The following is a 17,183-nucleotide window of genomic DNA, read 5'->3' as shown; positions in this document are numbered from 1 at the left end:
GTGCTCCCTTATCTGACGCGGAAAGACGCGCGGACCTTTTTATCGCCCACGGGGTCGTCCCCGTTCCGGACCCACCTACCAGATGGGCATCGAGTGCGAGGTCCCGCGGATCTCTGTGTATTTCGTATGAAGGACCCGTCTTTTCGGATCTGTTTTCCAATTGATTTGCACAATATCCACGCGGCTTTGTCGGGGGCAACGACGACGTTGAAATCTGGGTTCCCGATTGACGTCGCTCCATTTGTCTCGGTCGGTTTCGATCGAGTCAGCAGGAAACGAGTCCTGCGTCCGTCCATTCATTTGCCTTTCTAATGATAGGAACGCTTGGCAACAGTGCGGAAATTCGCCGCTGTGAGTAGAAATGAAACAAAAAGCTTTTTCTCGAGCAGTCACATGTTCTTCGTTCCCCGTCTCTTCCCGTTTCTCCTCTCATTATCTCGCGGTTTATGGGTGACGACGAGTCACAGCATTCTTCATTCGTCCTTAGAGGATGGGGTTTCTGGCTCGCTCGCTTGACTCGAAACAAAGCGGCGCTGGTGTTCGCAACATTTTCCGCGGGGGTAGGAGCGACGTTTGTCATCGCCTCCACTTTAAACAAGTAACTGTCAAGTAACGCTCGACATGTTCGTCTTCGCGCAGCTTGCAATTGGAAACACTCATAGAGCCGAGGAGTCAGTCAGTCATTCATTCTGAGTCAGTCAGCTCAAGTCGGTCGTTTGAAGTTTTTTCGACGCTGCGGAAAACTCGTCGTCTCATTTTCTCTTTCCGGCTAGCTGCGAACTTGAAGCTTGGAAACTCGAGTGTCGTGTCCCCAATCGAGCGAGCTCCTCACACCGCCGGACGGATGGAGTTTTGTTTCTGAACGTCTTCGGCAGCTGCGGTGGTGAGTGACGCACTGGAACAAACAACGCGAACTGCGACGATTATTATCTTGAAAATTCCCGTACACCGAGCAGTCCGAAGTGACCTCGGAATCAACCTTTCGACGATAAGTTCATCCCATGGCTCTTTCGGGGAGGATATTTTCGTTAACTGGAGGGAACTTGCGCATTTCTGTGGAACAACAAATCGCTGTCGTGAGAGTCCAAGCCTGAAAATTTTCGGCAGCCGTCAAGAAGCTTCTGGAGCCGCTCCCCGAACCTCCCGCAGTCGAAGTCCCGCACGCGTCTCCGGGCTATGCGAAACTTGAAAATTCAATGTCTAGAATTCCATATTCCGAGGAGCAGATCTCGAGGTGCCTGATCTGTCTCCGTGAATCTTCTCATTGTCGGAGAAATTCATTCCGATGACGCTTTTGTTCCGAACGCGCGAGATTTTTTGTTCCGGGGAAGAAATGCCGAGAATGAGATCAATCGTTCGTTCTTTGATTCACAGTCAACTTCTCCTTACGATAAAGGCCATGGGAGCTCATATCCTACTGACGCCAAGCGCCTCTGAGCCCCACGGGAACCCTCTGTTTGCGACTCAGCTCGGTGAACTTTGATCTCGAGGGACAGAAGTTTCTCGTCTCGATTTCTCCCGTTTCTGGATCGACTTGGATGGTTCGTAGATAGGCCTCTTGGATGGCGGGGAAATGCTTTCGCCGATCGCAGGGAACAGAGAATGAAGCAATCGGGATGCAACTTCATTTTTGTCCTGCTCTTTGGGTTGAGAATTAGGCGGGGGAAGTCTCCTCGTTGTAGGTGGTCGAATTCTACTCGATTTCAGGCTCTTGTCCAGATAGGCCGATGCCTCATCCGAGCGAACGAGAATGACCCTTCTAACAAGCTTCGCACCCGCGCTCCGGTCTCTCAGCGCTATCCGTGGAGGCTGGGATCCTGTCGAATTTCCAGCGCGGATCGAGGATCCCTGGGAACTTGGCCTCCTATCCACACCAGGTATATCACTGGGAAATTCGCTTTCCTTCTCTGAAAAATCTCTCCGACGCAGACTGGAGCATCGCGCCCGATGTGGTTTCCAATGCCTAGAGATTCTCGTGTACGAAAGTTTGCGGGTTTCTTCTCGGGGCTCGAGAGTTACGGCAGAACAGGGTTCGCCGCATGAAACAGCGGAGGTTCTCCGTTTCGAGTTCTAATCGCCAGAGTTCTGCGAGTGATGGATGGGGGATTGCGACGAATTCGCCTGCTCTACCCGCACGACCTGGAAGAGGGAATGGCAGGCGACTTCGGATAGTCGCGAGCTCTGAGTTGGCGCAAGCTCGGGAGGCATGCGGTGTTCAGAATCCGGACCCTGTATCGGATACTCATGTGGGTATCGACCTTTTGGCAAGCTATCCAGGTCATGTCTTCCTATCGATGGATAACTTGAAGCGCGATCGAGCTTCATGCAATACTTCGGGGAGCCGGAAACCCACGTATACCCGGGCGAGATGGGTTCGCCCAACATTGTAGCCGGCCATATAATGTCTAATAGAGCCCTCCTATTAGCTGACTGCATCCTAAAGGTGGACGGAGTGAGAATTCGTGAAACTAAGGAAACCGGTCGGGTTCTTCGGAGTTGCTCAGTGGAGACGAAGACCGAACTCCCCAACCACAAATACGCAGCATGATGAATTCTTGGCTCCACGGAGGGGTTGGGGTGTGGCAGTTGGCCTCTACGGATTCTCGGCCTCCGGAGATCGAGTGGTGAGAGTTTGGTATCCGAAGGAACAGGACGGAAACTGCGAAGTGATAGCGAGAGCTCATCAACATCACACTGCTCCCATCGGCTGTGGCCGGCGTTCATTCTGACTCCTCGGAGCCGAAGAACTCGGATTTCTTAGTGTGAGAGCCGACACGAAATACTAGCTCTTCCGCGGCGAGAGTGATGCGTCTGCGAACCGTCTCCACGCATCTCTCCAGCAGAACGTAATCAGTACTGTCGGCTGAACGGTTGACGGCGGGAGATGCATCCGCTCCGGGCTTCGCGTCGGCCTCTCGGTGGTAGGCGCCGGCTCCGCAAGCTCGGGGAGTGCCGATGAAGGGGCTTCCAGGCTCCCTCCGACGCTTATCTTGATTGTTCTGACGCCTCATGACTCACGATTCACTTCTCAGCGCACCTTCTTTTTCTGTTTCGACTTCCAAGAGTCGAATCTTGGATGAAATCGTCGAGGGGCGTCGAGACGCCCGTCCGCTCTGGGCACCTCGAACCCTTGAGCAAGCCTGCAGTGGATTGATACGAACGGATACTTCGGATAATTCGAGGGAACCTCTGATCAAGTAATCCCGAATGGATATTTTCAATCCGTACGAACGGTCGACAGCCGCCCGCGAGATGTGAACCGGCGGAAGGCACTCGAGAACGAATACGCTCGGTACACAATCGCATCCTCCGGAATCGCAGCCGCGGGAGCGCCTCTCGGAGGGATCGAGTTCGAGGAGCCGCTTTTAGCACGCGTGGAGACGGGCGTGCCTCTCGGACCTCGTAAGTTTATATTCATTGGGAATAATGACTCCTGAAAACTTTCCTGTATCAATCTCTACCCTCTATAACAGCCGACGGACTCCCCGGGGACGATACTTACTCAGCATCGTCCCCAACGGGTCCCAAGGGAACAAACTCCCTTTGACAAGGAGCCCGATGAGTTCTCTCCTTACCCTGTGCTACGAGAATCTTTTCATCAGCGGACGGTTCCCGGAACGGAGCATCGCGCAACAACATACCCGGAACGAAAATCAGAATAGCATATCGTATTCCAGAGGAAAGCTTTCTGAGTTATCGGATTCGTCTACATAGGCGCTCCAGTCTGCTCTCATCGAATCTGATCTCGCCCGAATCGATTCTGTAGAGCCTAGTCAGATTTCGACGCTACTTGGGTTCGTATTCGGCCCATGGGGCTACTGGAGCCTGAGGAAGCCATGCTCAAGTGGACTCATTCATCTGAGACCTTTCGCTCTACTCAATGAAAAGAAGAAGCCTGGGATTCCGGAGATTCCCGGAATTGACGCTCGCAGAAAATCGTGAGCTCGATCTTCGAATTGACTCCGAGTTTTGTCGAGTCAATGTTTAGTCCGATCATGATCATAGTCATGAAATCCGATCTCAGAAATTCTCCCACTGTGACCTTAAATCGCCCCTCGGAATGTTCCGCCTTCTTTTCGCTCTATGAGCCGGCAGGATGTCCCTGATTGCGAGGGGCAAGCGCGAGCTTCGAAAAGGCGCGCCGGTTCATGTTTATCTCGAGCTTCCTGGGAGAGGAGGAATAGACGTTCTCGTCGCATCCATTGGAATCATTCGAATCGTGCAACCAGCTGAAGACTCGGAAGACCGATACCTGGATGGAGTGCATTGTTTTAGCAGTAAGAGGTTCGTGCGACGTCTGAGCGGGAGACTTTTTCCAGCCTCCAGGACAATTTATGTAGCAGGCGCGATCTGTCAACTGAGAATCAGCTTCCTCCGTAGAATTCGAACCGCGCAACGTAGGACTCCTTGAAGGGGCTGATTTTCGCTGAGAGACGTAGATTCCCGAGTCGGGTCGATATCGTTGCTCCCGAGATGCAGAGAGCGGTGCAGAGATCTTCGGCAACTTTGCGGTGTGGGCTTTCGCTGAGTAGAAAACAGAAGGTAGGTTCAAAGTTTCCCGACTCGCTGTTGATCACCCCGTAATCTCTTGCGACTAACCGTTGCCATGAAGGATCATCGGAATCGGAATCGATTTCGCCGCTCTCATTTGACGCATACTCTTCATGAGTGTCCTTGCGGTCTGCCAAGATTTTATCCTTCCGACAATCGCCATCTGTAACGACTCCACGGCGGCTCTCATATCAATGGTTCTCTGTGACAACGTTTTCACGAAAGCGTGGAGCAGATATTATCTCTACCAAGCGCGGTCTATTTTCCACGGTTTCATCCCATGTCCCTCCGTTCCGTCGCGATGGATATCGGTGGATAATTTCTTCGATCGATTAGAGAATACACAGTACTTCTTGCCTCTTACCCTATGAAGTAGAGCTAGAGCTCTGAAAAACGGCAGAGATCCCGAAGCGAGAAGATAAGCGGTAGCATTACCGGCTCGGATTCATCGCTGCGCTTCTCGGCGCAGTTGAGCATCGTGAAGAAGCTTTTTCCTATCATTTGTCGAGTCCGGGGCCTGCGGAGCTGTCTCACCTTACAGGTGGCTCCCCTCCCGCGAGGACCGTCACGTTTGCTATCATCGTCCACTTGTCCGAGATATTTGGTCAAGGGCATACATACATCATCGGGTTCGTATTATCCCCTGCGACGGTCGCCGAAACTCACCCCGATCACGCCGAGGCTCTCCGGAGTCCGAGCGGAGCGAGTTTTCGCAATTCCCGGAGCTCCTCCTTGCCCCAGTAACTTCTTTTCTGTCCTCGGGCTCATTCTCTCCACAACTCGGGAATCTGTGCTGTTGATCCTTGTCTACCGCTTGCTAGTAGTAAGCAGAACCCTCGAATAGTCCACAGAGCCGGAAGAGCGATCGACTTCAGATTATCGGATATCGGAGAAGGCATCTCCGAAGTTGTTATAAAGGAATGGTACGTCGGCCTTGGCTCGAAAGTAAATCAGTTCGACCCTATTTGTGAGGTAAGTATTCTCACTTCCTCTATCAAACTTCCTCGATTCAACTCACTCATCATTCGAAACATCGTTCGCGGGGAATGCAACTCTACCGTCGTCACATCCCCTATCCAGGTGCAATCGGATAAAGCGTCGGTGACTATAACTTCGCGGTACGATGGAGTAATCAAAAAACTCAATTATGAAGTGGAGCAAGTGTGCAAGGTCGGAGCTGCCTTGGTCGAGATCGAAGTCGGTGAGTGGGGCGAACGTTCTTGGGGGGATAAACCTATGTACCTCGTACCATAGCGAGCTCGAAATTCTTCATGGTTCCCCAGCTTCTGATGCCGCGGTGGATTCCCGACCGACGCTCGAGACGGAAACGCTAGCTGAAGAAGAGCCCGTAAGGAAGAGTCAACCGTCCCCAGCAGTCACTCCGATTGAATCAGGGAAGTCAGCTGTTTTCGTCGACAAAGTATTGGCGACGCCCGCGGTACGCCGCTTCGCCACTGAGATGAATGTAAGACTTCAGCTCCACCCGGAGTGCCCACATGCCTATTCGATGCACATGGGGAGGTTAATCTGACCTAGGGTGCCACGGCTATCACTATACGCTTCTAGGTAGCGCTGAGCGCCGTTAGAGCTACGGGAAAAAATGGAAGGGTTCTGAAGGACGACATAGTCGCTTACACTCAGAATAAACCGAGTGTCGAACGACCCGCGCCAACGACGCAAGGTAAGGCTCGGGTCATTAAGCCCAAATGTTTCAAGCAGACTTCTGCTGAACCCCTGTAGAACCTGACTGTACTAATTTGCAGACGAAGCACCTCGTACCAGGATTGTGGACATCGGTGGCTATACTCGGGCCATGCTGAAGACGATGACTAAGTCCTTGCAGATACCGCATTTCGGCTATAAGGATGAGGTTGAGATGGACGCCCTCATGGCTATCCGGAAGGATCTCGTTGCGCAAGCGAAAAGCTCTGGCGTTAAGTTGTCTTACATGCCTTTCTTCATCAAAGCCGCCTCAGTGGCGCTCTTAGAGGCAAGTTGAATGCGATCTCTCCCGAGTCCGTCATTCTGTTTGAAGAGCCGTTTTTTCCTAATTCTCCTCACTCCACTTTCAGTATCCGATTCTGAACGCGTCTTTATCCGATTGTCAAGAGAAAATCATCTACAAGGACGATCATAATATTGGTTTAGCGATGGATACTCCTCAGGGTTTGATTGTGCCAAATATCAAGAAGTGCCAAGTGAGTTTCTCAAGATCAAGAAGGGAAACCACCTATTTTCGCTCTTGCGATCCGAGCTTGTATCTTGATTTTACGTTCACTTGATCAGGAAAAGAGCATCCTCGAGATCGCGGCCGAACTGAATCGTCTGCAAGAGGCTTGCCTGAACGGCAAAGTTGGTACTCAAGACCTCGTCGAAGGAACTTTTTCGCTCTCGAACATTGGATCGGTGAGAAATTCACTCACAATTGGGATCGGGGCAAGTGATCCTTTTCGGGGCAAGTGGGTGAGGAATATGGACTCGGACAGACTCGTCGATATATGCGTTGATCGATTTTGCAGATCGGGGGCACTTACGCATTCCCAGTTTTGGTTCAACCAGAGGTCTGCATCGGCGCTCTCGGAAGAATTCGGAAGCTTCCTCGCTTCTCTCCAGCTGGGGAAATCGTTCCAGTGAACGTCTTGAATGTCAGCTGGTCGGCGGATCATAGGGTGATCGACGGAGCGACAGTCAGCAGATTCTCCAATGTCTGGAAGAACTACTTGGAGAAGCCTCATGCGCTACTTATGACCCTCAAATAGCGAGCTGCGGTAACACGCGCACCGGGCACACTCGTGTATGCTGGTAGTCCGGGTTTCCGAGATCAGTTGATATGACGACTCGGAGCAATCAGTCATTTCCGATTTGTTCTGAGAGAATTTCATTCTCATATAGGCACGGGTTTCTAAGATAATAAAACATGACTCTAAGATGATAAAAAATGACTCCTAGATGAAGCTATGCATTCCGTCGTCGACCACTTGGTCAGAGCTTCGATTGTATGTAGGTTGTGACGCATAGAGAAATTCCCGTTCATCGTTCCCCGGGGCTTCCCTGACGGAAGTCAACACGATAATGGGGTTTCGAGGCGAAATCCCGGTTAAAGCGATTGACTAAAAGAGATTGAATTTCTATGCAGTCAGTTTCGATTGAGCTCAAAACTCTGGTTCAGATCGGCGACAGATTCGCGCGAGGTGGACAAGGTGCCCTGACTCTCCGTCGAGAACCCGCGTGTCGTGAGCGATCGACAGACGTTTCGAGCAATATTCAAGGAAGACCGTGAGCTTCTCGCAGGAATTTAAACTAGAGTCCGGTCGGAGCTCCGAGCGGGAAATAAACTTGCGGCATTCTGTGCTAAGGCGAAAAAGTCGCTGGAATCATTATTCAAGCCTTGACTCATATCTGTAATCTAGTGCATATCGAGAGAGAGCGCACGCGCCGTGAATATCCTCGATGATTATCCTCCACACGTTCCAGTCGATTCCAATCGCCGAAATCCGAGATGAATTCGAGAACCAACAGGCAACCGGCACCCGGGATAGTCCGCGTACTCGGAGCCCGCCAGAGGTTCCTGGATTTTTTCGTCGAGAGCTAATAAAAGGTGGCAGCCGAGTCTCTTTCTCAGTCTGTTGGAGTCCCTTTCCACGCAGTCAGCGCAGTGACAGGATGCAGCACATTCGTTCGTAGCTTGTGAAAACTCCGGTCGTTGTGCACAAGGCCCCTCCATCGCGGCGCGTTTGTGTGTGTGTTCGTGTGATTGTTCGACTCGTTTGTGGTTTCGTTTCGAAAACCGCAACAACGTGAATCACGGCCACGACAAACGGGAAACCACCGGAGCTAATTGGTGAGAGTCCAACCGGGTACTTCGGAGCTGTCAGAGCTGGCCGGTTTGAATTTAATTTGAGAATACTACCGAATCTCCCGAAATCCGACGGGAGAACCTCGATTTTGGATGCTCGAGCTAAGACCACCAACTTCACAACGGATACCGGTACGGAATCCCGTCTGTCACGAGCCGCCCGTCTCTCGATTTGGAACTGGGCTCGACTGGATTCAACAAGTCGCCCTCGGAGAACCGAAGAGCGAGATTTCGTTCGTTTGCCGTCGCGAGGAAGCAACAAAATGGAACATTCCGATTACTCCACATTCTGATCGAGTTGAAAAAAAGTTTCCGAACGTCCACGATGTGGTTCCTTGAACTCGTGGCGATTGCTTAGCCGGAAGAAGAAGAAGAAAACAATCACTAGCAACCACCAGTAGCTTCCGAACACATTTCCCAGATGTTCTCATCAGTCGATGAAAGAGTTCTATTGGAGCGGCTCGGCCAACAAAACGGGCGCAAGTCACCCAGGATGACCAGCACGAAGTCTCTGAAAATCCTTTCGTCGTCCTATTGATTTCGGTCGAGGTCTGAATTGAGGAGAAACTACCGCGGTTTTTACAGAATATATCGAACGATGGACGGCAACGGTGACAAGCTCAATGTGGAAGGAATTGGAATGAGGGTCCTTTTGTTACGGTGATCATGTCGCTGGTTCCCGGAGGCCGAAATTATGTTGCGTCGCATATCCTTGCGTCGCGTCCCATTCATGGTTGGACTCTTCCTCGGAGTCATCGCATCGCTGCTCCTTGTCTCTCCGTTGAGCTGTGATGTTGATGCCGACGTTGCCATCAGACCGATCATCAATCTTCAAACCAGGGATACCGAAGCCAACAAACAATACTCGACTGTGATTCGGCCAAGGTGAGCGTCAGAAGAAGCGTAAATTGAACCAGTCACGACAGAACATTCTTTGAGATCTCTTTCGGTTCTTTCAGATTCTATTCAACGGAATTAGAAATTAAGGAAAAACTTCTGGTCATCAGCTTGAGCGATCGCGAGAACTTTGATGATTTCGGCAGAGCCTTCAACCACACTCTCGCTTCTCATGCTTCGAAACTCGTGTTTTACGTCTGTTCAGACTCCGCATCGAATAGCTCCGCATCTCGAGCAAACGTGGTGTTTGTTCACAGTGAATGCAATCGCTTGCTCTACCACGCCATGCTTCACATAGAAACAAGACAACTAGCCAAAGAATATGATTTCGTGCTAATCGCTCGAGCTTCAACCTTCCTGCGAGGCGACAACCTCATGTCCCTCGTCAATCATATGAGCATATCTCAGGACATTTACATGGGAACCCCCCTGGCAACAGACCCGAGAATTTGCGACTTGGAATACGGGATCCTGTTTTCGGAGTCAGTACTGTTCAGGGTGAGTTTTGCTCCAGTCCAACTCGAGCTGATCGATACCTCAGGCTTTATAAGAGCATTTTTCGTCGGCTTCCCAACGCGGCCAAGCACGACTCTCTATCTCTCACCGCTTCCGAGAAAATCGCATTCTAAGATTTTCGGCTCTCGGCCGATTCCTCGAAACAAGCCGCGTCGATTACTAAGGGGCTCGTCAAAAAGTCTCCCACTAACCTAGACCCATTGCCCTATATAGTCACTTTCGCCAAGCGGCTCATAGCCTGAATCCCCATGTCATTCGGCTGTACCACTTTACCGTCAAGACTCAAGCACAGTTTTCATCCACGCCTTTTCAGATCCTTCCAAACCTTCAGAAGTGTCGCGGTGATGCAGATTTTCTAGATGACGATGACGCGTTGACTTGCCTTCTGAAGTACAACCCGATATCTTGTCAGACCCGCGTAGGCAACAGTCAGTATTTATCAGTGGACGCTGATTCAAGACTCGATCCGAGATCTTTCTCTGACTCACAGGTTCGTGCCGGAATTGATTGCATGAGAATCGATCCTTCGGGATTCTATCCTGCGCTAGGATGCGCCCAAGTCTCACGGTCCATTCCCCTTCTCCGCAGCGACCAGTGATAAGCGTTGCTCCATTGAACTACCATAATAACTTCTACCAACTGAATCATAAACTAGACCAGCAAACCTACAAGAAAGTTCAAAGGCAACTCGTCGGCATCAGCAGTAACATAGCCGAGATAAACGACAGGTGTAGTCTGCCGGATCTCTGGCCCCGTGGATTGCGGAAGTTCTTCCAGCCAAAAAAACGCTTCGATGTCATCAGGACTACTTACTTCAATATGACGCACCTATTTTGGAATACTGATAACAAGGTAGACTTGATTCTCTACGACCCCATCAGCATCGCTGACACACAATAACTATTCGCCTCTCTTCTCGTCTTGCCGATTTGTCGGTGGGTGTTTCGCCGAGAAGCTTCGATTAAGCTGACTCCCCGCTCTCCAGGTGATTGAAGCTCTGAACGAGATTTCTTCGAGCGACATAGAATCAATCGTCAGAGCATGTGAGAAGCATCTCCAAGAAAAGGTGACGCTCGTCAACGGCTGGCTGACAGTCGATCCAGTCATCGGAGCCACGTATCTGATCGACGTATCGCTGAACGGAAATCTCAAACGACTCAAAGTCGTCAGACCCCTGAGCCTGTCCGAACTGACACCGATGCCCTACGTAACCGAGAGCACGAGAATCTCGATCGTGGTTGTGGTCCATGGCGGTGAAATCGATAGAGCTTTGGCTTTTTTGCAGAACTACTCGAAATTGATGCAAAAAGGAGATAACTCGATGCTTCTGCTCGTGTTCGCGTACAGAGATAAGGAAAACGAAGAAGACGGTTTCGATCGGGTCCGCAAATTAGCCGAAACATATTCAAAACAGTTTTTGAAAAAAGCGGCGAGGATAGCGGTACTGAAAATTCAGTGTCCAGAGCACATACCGGAATTCGGACTGATTGATATTGTCGCCTCTAAGCTCTCACCTGAAGGGATAATGCTCATCGTGCAACCGAACGTTCTTCTGACGGAGAATTTCCTCAACCGTGTACGCTTGAATACCATCAGGAACGAGCAAACGTTTTTACCAGTACCCTTTACCTTATATAAGAACCTTGCACAAACAGTGGGCCAATCTATCACCAAAGACTCCGGTTTTTTCGATATCAATAATGTCGAAAACCTCTCAATTTTTGTGGGTGACTATTTACGTATTCGTAGGAATTTGCCACTTATTCCGCTAGCGACGGTCTCAGCCGACTTGGACAGGGAAGCGTACAAAGATTGTATATACGGTATAGCCGAGGTGCTCCTCGCGACCAAAGAACTCCATGTAATGAGAGCCGCGGAGCCTGAGCTGCGGATAGAATATATGCACAGAGTCTGCGAGAACGTCACTTCTAATTCTCGCCAGTCTGCTCACTGCAAGCGGACGAACAAAATCACGGTTGGGAGCAAGAAATATCTAGCCTCGCTGGTAGCGTCTTGATATTGTTCGAACCCGGGTCGAGGAGATAGGAATTTTTATAAATAAGCATCCAATGGAATTTCCTTTTCCTTGCCTTGGCACAACAACGCTCACACACTCTATCGCATGGGTCGCCTCCGTCGGACACCGACCTGGGATCGAGCCGAGCGCCATGGGATTCTCGTCCGATTTTCCGCGGACCGATGAGCCCACGGCGCGCCGCGGGATAGGTGAAACGCACGTTCGAAAGTCCTCTGATCGCGTCTCCTCGTTTGTCGGGGATGAAATACTATTGGACACGTGCGATCTTCCGATGAATTCAAGTTTACTTGATCAGTCAGGGGTCTCAACGACCACGAACCACTCGATGGAGCTTCGGTCCGGAACGTTCGAATGCTCCCGTCTCATTCGAATGCTATGTCCCCGTATTCTCGTGCGAGCTCAGCACGTCGAACCGAGTTTCCAACTTTTTCTCCGTGGTTTTCTGTTACTTTCCATGAGGATTGGGCACGGCCAGCCGTGTTCGGGTTCAGGCGGCGGACTCCAGAGGTCGGCGACGGCGATCGCCGGCAAATTCGTGACGCGGCGCACGGCTCTGCTTGGGATGGCGGACTCGCGTGGTAATGTCATGCATGTAGCACCTCGCAATAACTCGGAATATGCCCACCGGACCCTACCCTGACTAATCTTGAGCGGATCGTAAAGTTCTGTTCCAAAGAGATGCTCGATGATCGACTGAGCTCACATCATTCTCACTGATTCTCGGTCGGATATCTCTTTCAGCTCGACCGAGCTCATCCAGGGGGCTAGGACGCCTAATTCCCAACTTAACTCGGTAGGGGCAGACACGGGACGCAATCGAGACTCTCTTGAAAACATAATATATTATGTGATGCATTCGACTGAGGCGATTCTGGTTCCTGCTATAGATGACGAAATCACCGAACGTAGACGAGAAACTAGATCTTCCGACGACCATCGAAATCGTTTGGCGGGGTCATGCACCGCTCCTTGCCTGTTCCATTACTCACTGACTCTACCATATGGTTTCTATGAGCACAGCCACAACAAGTAGATCAGAATGAAGAACAAATACCGTGCGGGAGCAAGGAAACACGGTGGCCTTCGGTGAGGAGAGAGGCTCCATCAACGCTCCTCTTTCCATAATTGCTCGCTTTTTTCCCGCATCGTGGCAGACTCGAATCGGGAACTCGATCATTTGAGCATGACAGCTGGACTTCGAGAGCTCCGACGGAGTCCGTTGTGGATAGAGTCGAGCTCGGTCGAGGGGAGCTTCTTTCGTTTTTTCCAATCACGAATCGCGACAAGTTCTGTTGATATCGACAATGCGGTCGGTCCGCCTGGAATGGAGCGGGCGGACGAAGAAAACTACAGGGAGAGATTCATGCCTCTCGATGCAGAGAGAATAAATTGGAGGCCGTGGAAGTTCGGTGTCAACATCGACCAATCCAGGCACGTCCGCAGGACCAATCTAGGCTGTCCAAGGATGAGCGACCGGCGGCGCGAGGATTCAGTTGAAAAACTCCATCAGGGTCGCCTTTGGTAGCGGGGGAGGTGCTGAAATATATAATGGTGCAGCAGGATAACTCTCGGAGACCAATTCGACCAAGCACGCTGCCCCCGGTGTCATGTCGGCTGAACGCTCAGTATAGTTCGAACCGCTCGGACGGGCATCGATAGGTAGCTTTGTGTAAAGGACGGATGTATAATATACTCTTGTCAGCGACGGGGTTTGCATGCTAAGTGTCTCTAAACTGGATCGTTCAGGAGTCTCCAACCGAATACAAACCAAGAAAACGACTAGGTGGGCTAATACGCTACATTACCCGACTGATGGCGCGCCTGAAGACGTCGGAGCGTCACGCGGAGGGTCAATTGAAGAAGATGGAATTAGAGCTGCCTGTTTTTTCAAGGAAGGCGACTGAGGAACCCATCAAGATGAACGCTGTATATTGTGAGGAAGAATGAACTCTAGACTCTCCGCTCCCGTTGAGATCGCTGATCCCTCGATAACTTTCATCGAATCCAGGCATTTCCATGGAAGAGGCGGGGAGGCTCGTTGTTGGAGAAGTTTTTTCTCTGATCCACCAGACTCAGGATTGGCTTTATTGGTACGGATGTGACCCTTCGAGTGGAACACATTTAGAGATTTTCTTCGAGACCCTCGAACAGCAGGTTGCAATCGCATGGGTCTACCTCGAGATCCGCGAGCGTCGTCTAATTCTGCGTGAAGCGCTTTACAAAGATATCAGTGACGGTGAGTCACGGTCGTGGAATGAGTACCTCCAAGTGCTGGAGACTAGCGACATAGTGACTGTAGAATGTCGTTTAACTTGTATCAGATCAGTGTCTGGGTGGAGAAACATCTCAAGGTCAAACTTACTGTGATGGTGGACTCCGTCTGGAACGAAATGCTCCCATGAGGCGATGGCGTTTGGCAGTCAATGCCACGGTGGAAGATCTCGGGGAAGGGATTTCCCAAACTGGCATTCATGTAGGTTTTTGAGCGCAAGTTGCAATGTCGGGACACACTTTCGAGCTTCCGAAGCAAGTCCGTGCCTCCTTCCTCGCCAGGCGGTTTTCCGATACGGCAAACATTGGAGAGGCAACGACAGAGCTACCGAAGTAGGTTCGATACGGGAGGCATAGTCCGACGAGGATGGGTAAGGACATGTTATAATTTCTCCTCAAAGCTCGCTCCGCTCTCCTTGATCCCAGGTGCTGTGCTGTAACGGATGTCAAGCCGTTCTACAACCGGTCACGCTTTTCACCGAAATCTTCGTGGAAGGCCGGAGACACGAATGCATGCTTTTTGGTTCTCGAATAAAATACATGGGGGGCTCCACGTTCCTACAGGGTATGGAGATTACCATCGGACACGCGGAGGTTAGCACTGCCACACTCCATGCACGTATTTCAGACTTGATTCAGAAGAGCAAGCTCACCACTTGCTGCAAGATGCTAATCTTCTCCTTCCCATGTCGGGACATTCCAGAACGGCACGGCTCATCGTGCTTTTAGAACAGCCCGGAAGACCTTTGGTTATGGGAGCAACCCTCGGCACTCCACCCAGCCGAAATGCAAGGGACGCTGGATGTCAATCAGGGAGGACCAGTGCCCAGCACAATCGGAAGATTTACTTTCAATGAATATCGATGAATATAGTCGTCGGTACCTTGGACCCTTGGTAAACTTCGGTGGAATGGTTTCCGTCAAGATCGATCGGAGTCAATTTACGTAACAGCAGCTCTCTCTCTGGGGGAAGAAGTGTTCCATGAAGTATTCTAATGTATTTCTCTACGGCAACCATTCTCGAGGGGTTTTCTGATTCCGGCGGCAGCTTCGAGTTTCGATTCGTATGCATACGTCGAAATTTCCTTCTAGAAACCTTTCACCCACTCAGAGCAGAGCAGCTTCTGACACCGTCTCCTTGACAATACTCAGTCATGATATTCAGGAACACGCGGCGATGAAGGAGGGCATCCTACACGAGAAAGAAGCTTCTATGGGCCTGATATCCGTGGCGACATATATCATAGTAGGTTTTCGGATTCGCTGCGGAGGGATTTCTGTAACGCGTACAACTCCCGAACTCCCGAGTGAAGAGATGGGAATCTCGTTTGGTTCGCCGTAGAGAGAGAGATTATGCGGGATATACCTTCTCATTGCCCCGATCGACTCTGCCTATTCCCACCAGTGAAAACGCGTCCTCGAGTCGACTCTGTAGCACGCGGCCATGAGAGCGGGGGGGGGGGATCTCTTTAGACACAGAAGGCGACTCCATGACTCCGTTTCTGGACGCTCTGGAGCTGATCCCGAGGCTCTTGGAATATCTCCAGCCGGCGACTTTGACGGTGACTTTGTTCACTTTCTACCACTAGGTTGTGCTCACGATGCTCAAGAGCAGTCAGGGTGAGCAGCGCAATACCCCCGAACCGACGATCCTCCTTCCGAAACTTCTCCGCTCCGGATATGAAATAGAAAGCGTGCGAATCCCGCTCGGATTGCAGGTGAGGGATCCCGAGCCCATTCCGACCGCCGTAAGAAGTCTATGTAGTAGTCCGTACTATATCGTTTCTCGGAGCCTCGATCTCATCACAGATAGTCGACGCACATAAAAATCACCGCACGCTTTCTCCAGCTTCTAGGCTACAGGCTTCGTCGGGTTCACTACGGAACGACCCGGTGGCAGATCGTTTCCCGTACATGACTCCCAGGCTGCCTTGGAATGGTTGGAGACCGAAGATTGCGGGTCCGCCTTGGAATTCCGAGCCTTCAGAGCGAAGATCGCGCATCGCTCTTACAAACATCCATGCCACGACCTGGGACATTGATCCCATACCCGTGATCAAACGCTGCAGATGAACGTGCAGAGCAACGGAAAACTCACTAAAGATAGAGGCGCATCAGTATTGACGAGGAGGCCTAGCTTCCCAAAGAGGAGACTGCTCATTTCTTTCATTAAAAAAACCCAATATGCGGTGTATTTGAGAGAGGTTAACAAATCAGGGCTTGTCAAGCTGACCCATAAGCTGCGCCTCGCCATGCCAAGAGTGGGCAAACAGCTACAGCTCGAGGGCAGACTTGTCGATTGAAAACTGATTTTTTTTCATTTGCGACGAGCCGCTCCGTCTCATCAAGTCGAGGGACGCGACATCGATCTCGGAGTAAGATCATGACTCCTGCGAGTCGTCTGGAAATCAAGGTCATTCTTGATCACGTTATCATTATGACATGCTTCTAAGGATTTTGTTCCCATTCGTAGAGCGATCCGGTGACAGAAGATGCATGGCGTACTCGACCAAGGGCAATTCCCCTTCCTTCTATACGGAATGCCGAAACCCGTTATGTTCCAAAGCGCAGAGCTTGAAAGGAACCCCAGTCAGCGAAGGAACAGCGGTCGGACCTGCTCGGGTCGTGAGAGACTTCCTTTCCGAAGCGCATCTGATCGAAAGAGGAGACATTTTATTTACCCGAGCTACCGATACGGGGTGAGAGAGCCGGTCGTGACTCCACAAATTAAGAAGATACTTCGCGAGGCATCCACCGCAATGAAGTTCGTGACAGCAGCTCACTTCCAGGCGAGACACCCTATTTCCCTCTGTTCGCCGGTGTTTTCACTGAGATTGGGGGACTCATGTCGCATTGAGCGGTAATGGCAAGGGAATACGGTCTCCCTGCAGTTGTCGAAATCTCCGCAGTCGCAGACTTCGTGAAGTCCGGAGAAATCGGAATTCTGGATGGGAAAAAGGGACTCTCTTCCAAATTCTTCGAGGGAAAGCTTCCTCGAGGGCGACACCCCATCTGTGCATGTTAAATTATGCGAGCGAAATTGATTCTCCTGAG

At 51.0% G+C, this 17,183-nt stretch overlaps 2 protein-coding genes and 1 pseudogene across 2 annotated transcripts; all 3 read left to right on the top strand.

The window, feature by feature from the left end:
* Nucleotides 1-4,186: 4,186 nt before the first annotated feature.
* Nucleotides 4,187-7,475, top strand: Dbct (Dihydrolipoamide branched chain transacylase E2). Its single transcript, XM_018639110.1, has 11 exons — nt 4,187-4,284; nt 4,381-4,542; nt 5,093-5,180; nt 5,396-5,523; nt 5,632-5,752; nt 5,835-6,016; nt 6,118-6,232; nt 6,315-6,541; nt 6,624-6,749; nt 6,838-6,957; nt 7,071-7,475. Exons 2-11 carry the CDS (start codon nt 4,474-4,476, stop codon nt 7,308-7,310), a joined length of 1,416 nt encoding a protein of 471 aa, XP_018494626.1. The 5' UTR covers nt 4,187-4,284; nt 4,381-4,473; the 3' UTR covers nt 7,311-7,475.
* Nucleotides 7,476-8,235: 760 nt separating this feature from the next.
* Chpf (Chondroitin polymerizing factor) lies at nt 8,236-11,878 on the top strand. Its single transcript, XM_003742265.2, has 6 exons — nt 8,236-8,392; nt 8,993-9,292; nt 9,367-9,802; nt 10,134-10,310; nt 10,409-10,672; nt 10,806-11,878. Exons 2-6 carry the CDS (start codon nt 9,102-9,104, stop codon nt 11,835-11,837), a joined length of 2,100 nt encoding a protein of 699 aa, XP_003742313.2. The 5' UTR covers nt 8,236-8,392; nt 8,993-9,101; the 3' UTR covers nt 11,838-11,878.
* Nucleotides 11,879-13,775: 1,897 nt separating this feature from the next.
* On the top strand, nt 13,776-17,154 carry LOC114828171 (uncharacterized; annotated as a pseudogene).
* Nucleotides 17,155-17,183: the final 29 nt, after the last annotated feature.

Source organism: Galendromus occidentalis, unplaced genomic scaffold (genome assembly GCF_000255335.2).
Source record: "Galendromus occidentalis unplaced genomic scaffold, Mocc_1.1 scf7180000077360, whole genome shotgun sequence".
In the NCBI taxonomy this organism is placed as follows: domain Eukaryota; kingdom Metazoa; phylum Arthropoda; class Arachnida; order Mesostigmata; family Phytoseiidae; genus Galendromus; species Galendromus occidentalis.
Note: the sequence above shows the minus strand (reverse complement) of the source record. Positions and strands in the feature narration are given on the sequence as shown.

Bases quoted from the DNA above. Each gene is read 5' to 3' on its own strand.
- Chpf (XM_003742265.2), top strand. From the start codon at position 9,102: ATGTTGCGTCGCATATCCTTGCGTCGCGTCCCATTCATGGTTGGACTC. The intron at 9,293-9,366 runs GTGAGCGTCAGA...CGGTTCTTTCAG, and splicing joins TCGACTGTGATTCGGCCAAG to ATTCTATTCAACGGAATTAG. The intron at 10,311-10,408 runs GTTCGTGCCGGA...CCTTCTCCGCAG, and splicing joins GATCTTTCTCTGACTCACAG to CGACCAGTGATAAGCGTTGC.
- Dbct (XM_018639110.1), top strand. From the start codon at position 4,474: ATGCAGAGAGCGGTGCAGAGATCTTCGGCAACTTTGCGGTGTGGGCTT. The intron at 6,233-6,314 runs GTAAGGCTCGGG...ACTAATTTGCAG, and splicing joins ACCCGCGCCAACGACGCAAG to ACGAAGCACCTCGTACCAGG. The intron at 6,542-6,623 runs GCAAGTTGAATG...CTCCACTTTCAG, and splicing joins CCTCAGTGGCGCTCTTAGAG to TATCCGATTCTGAACGCGTC.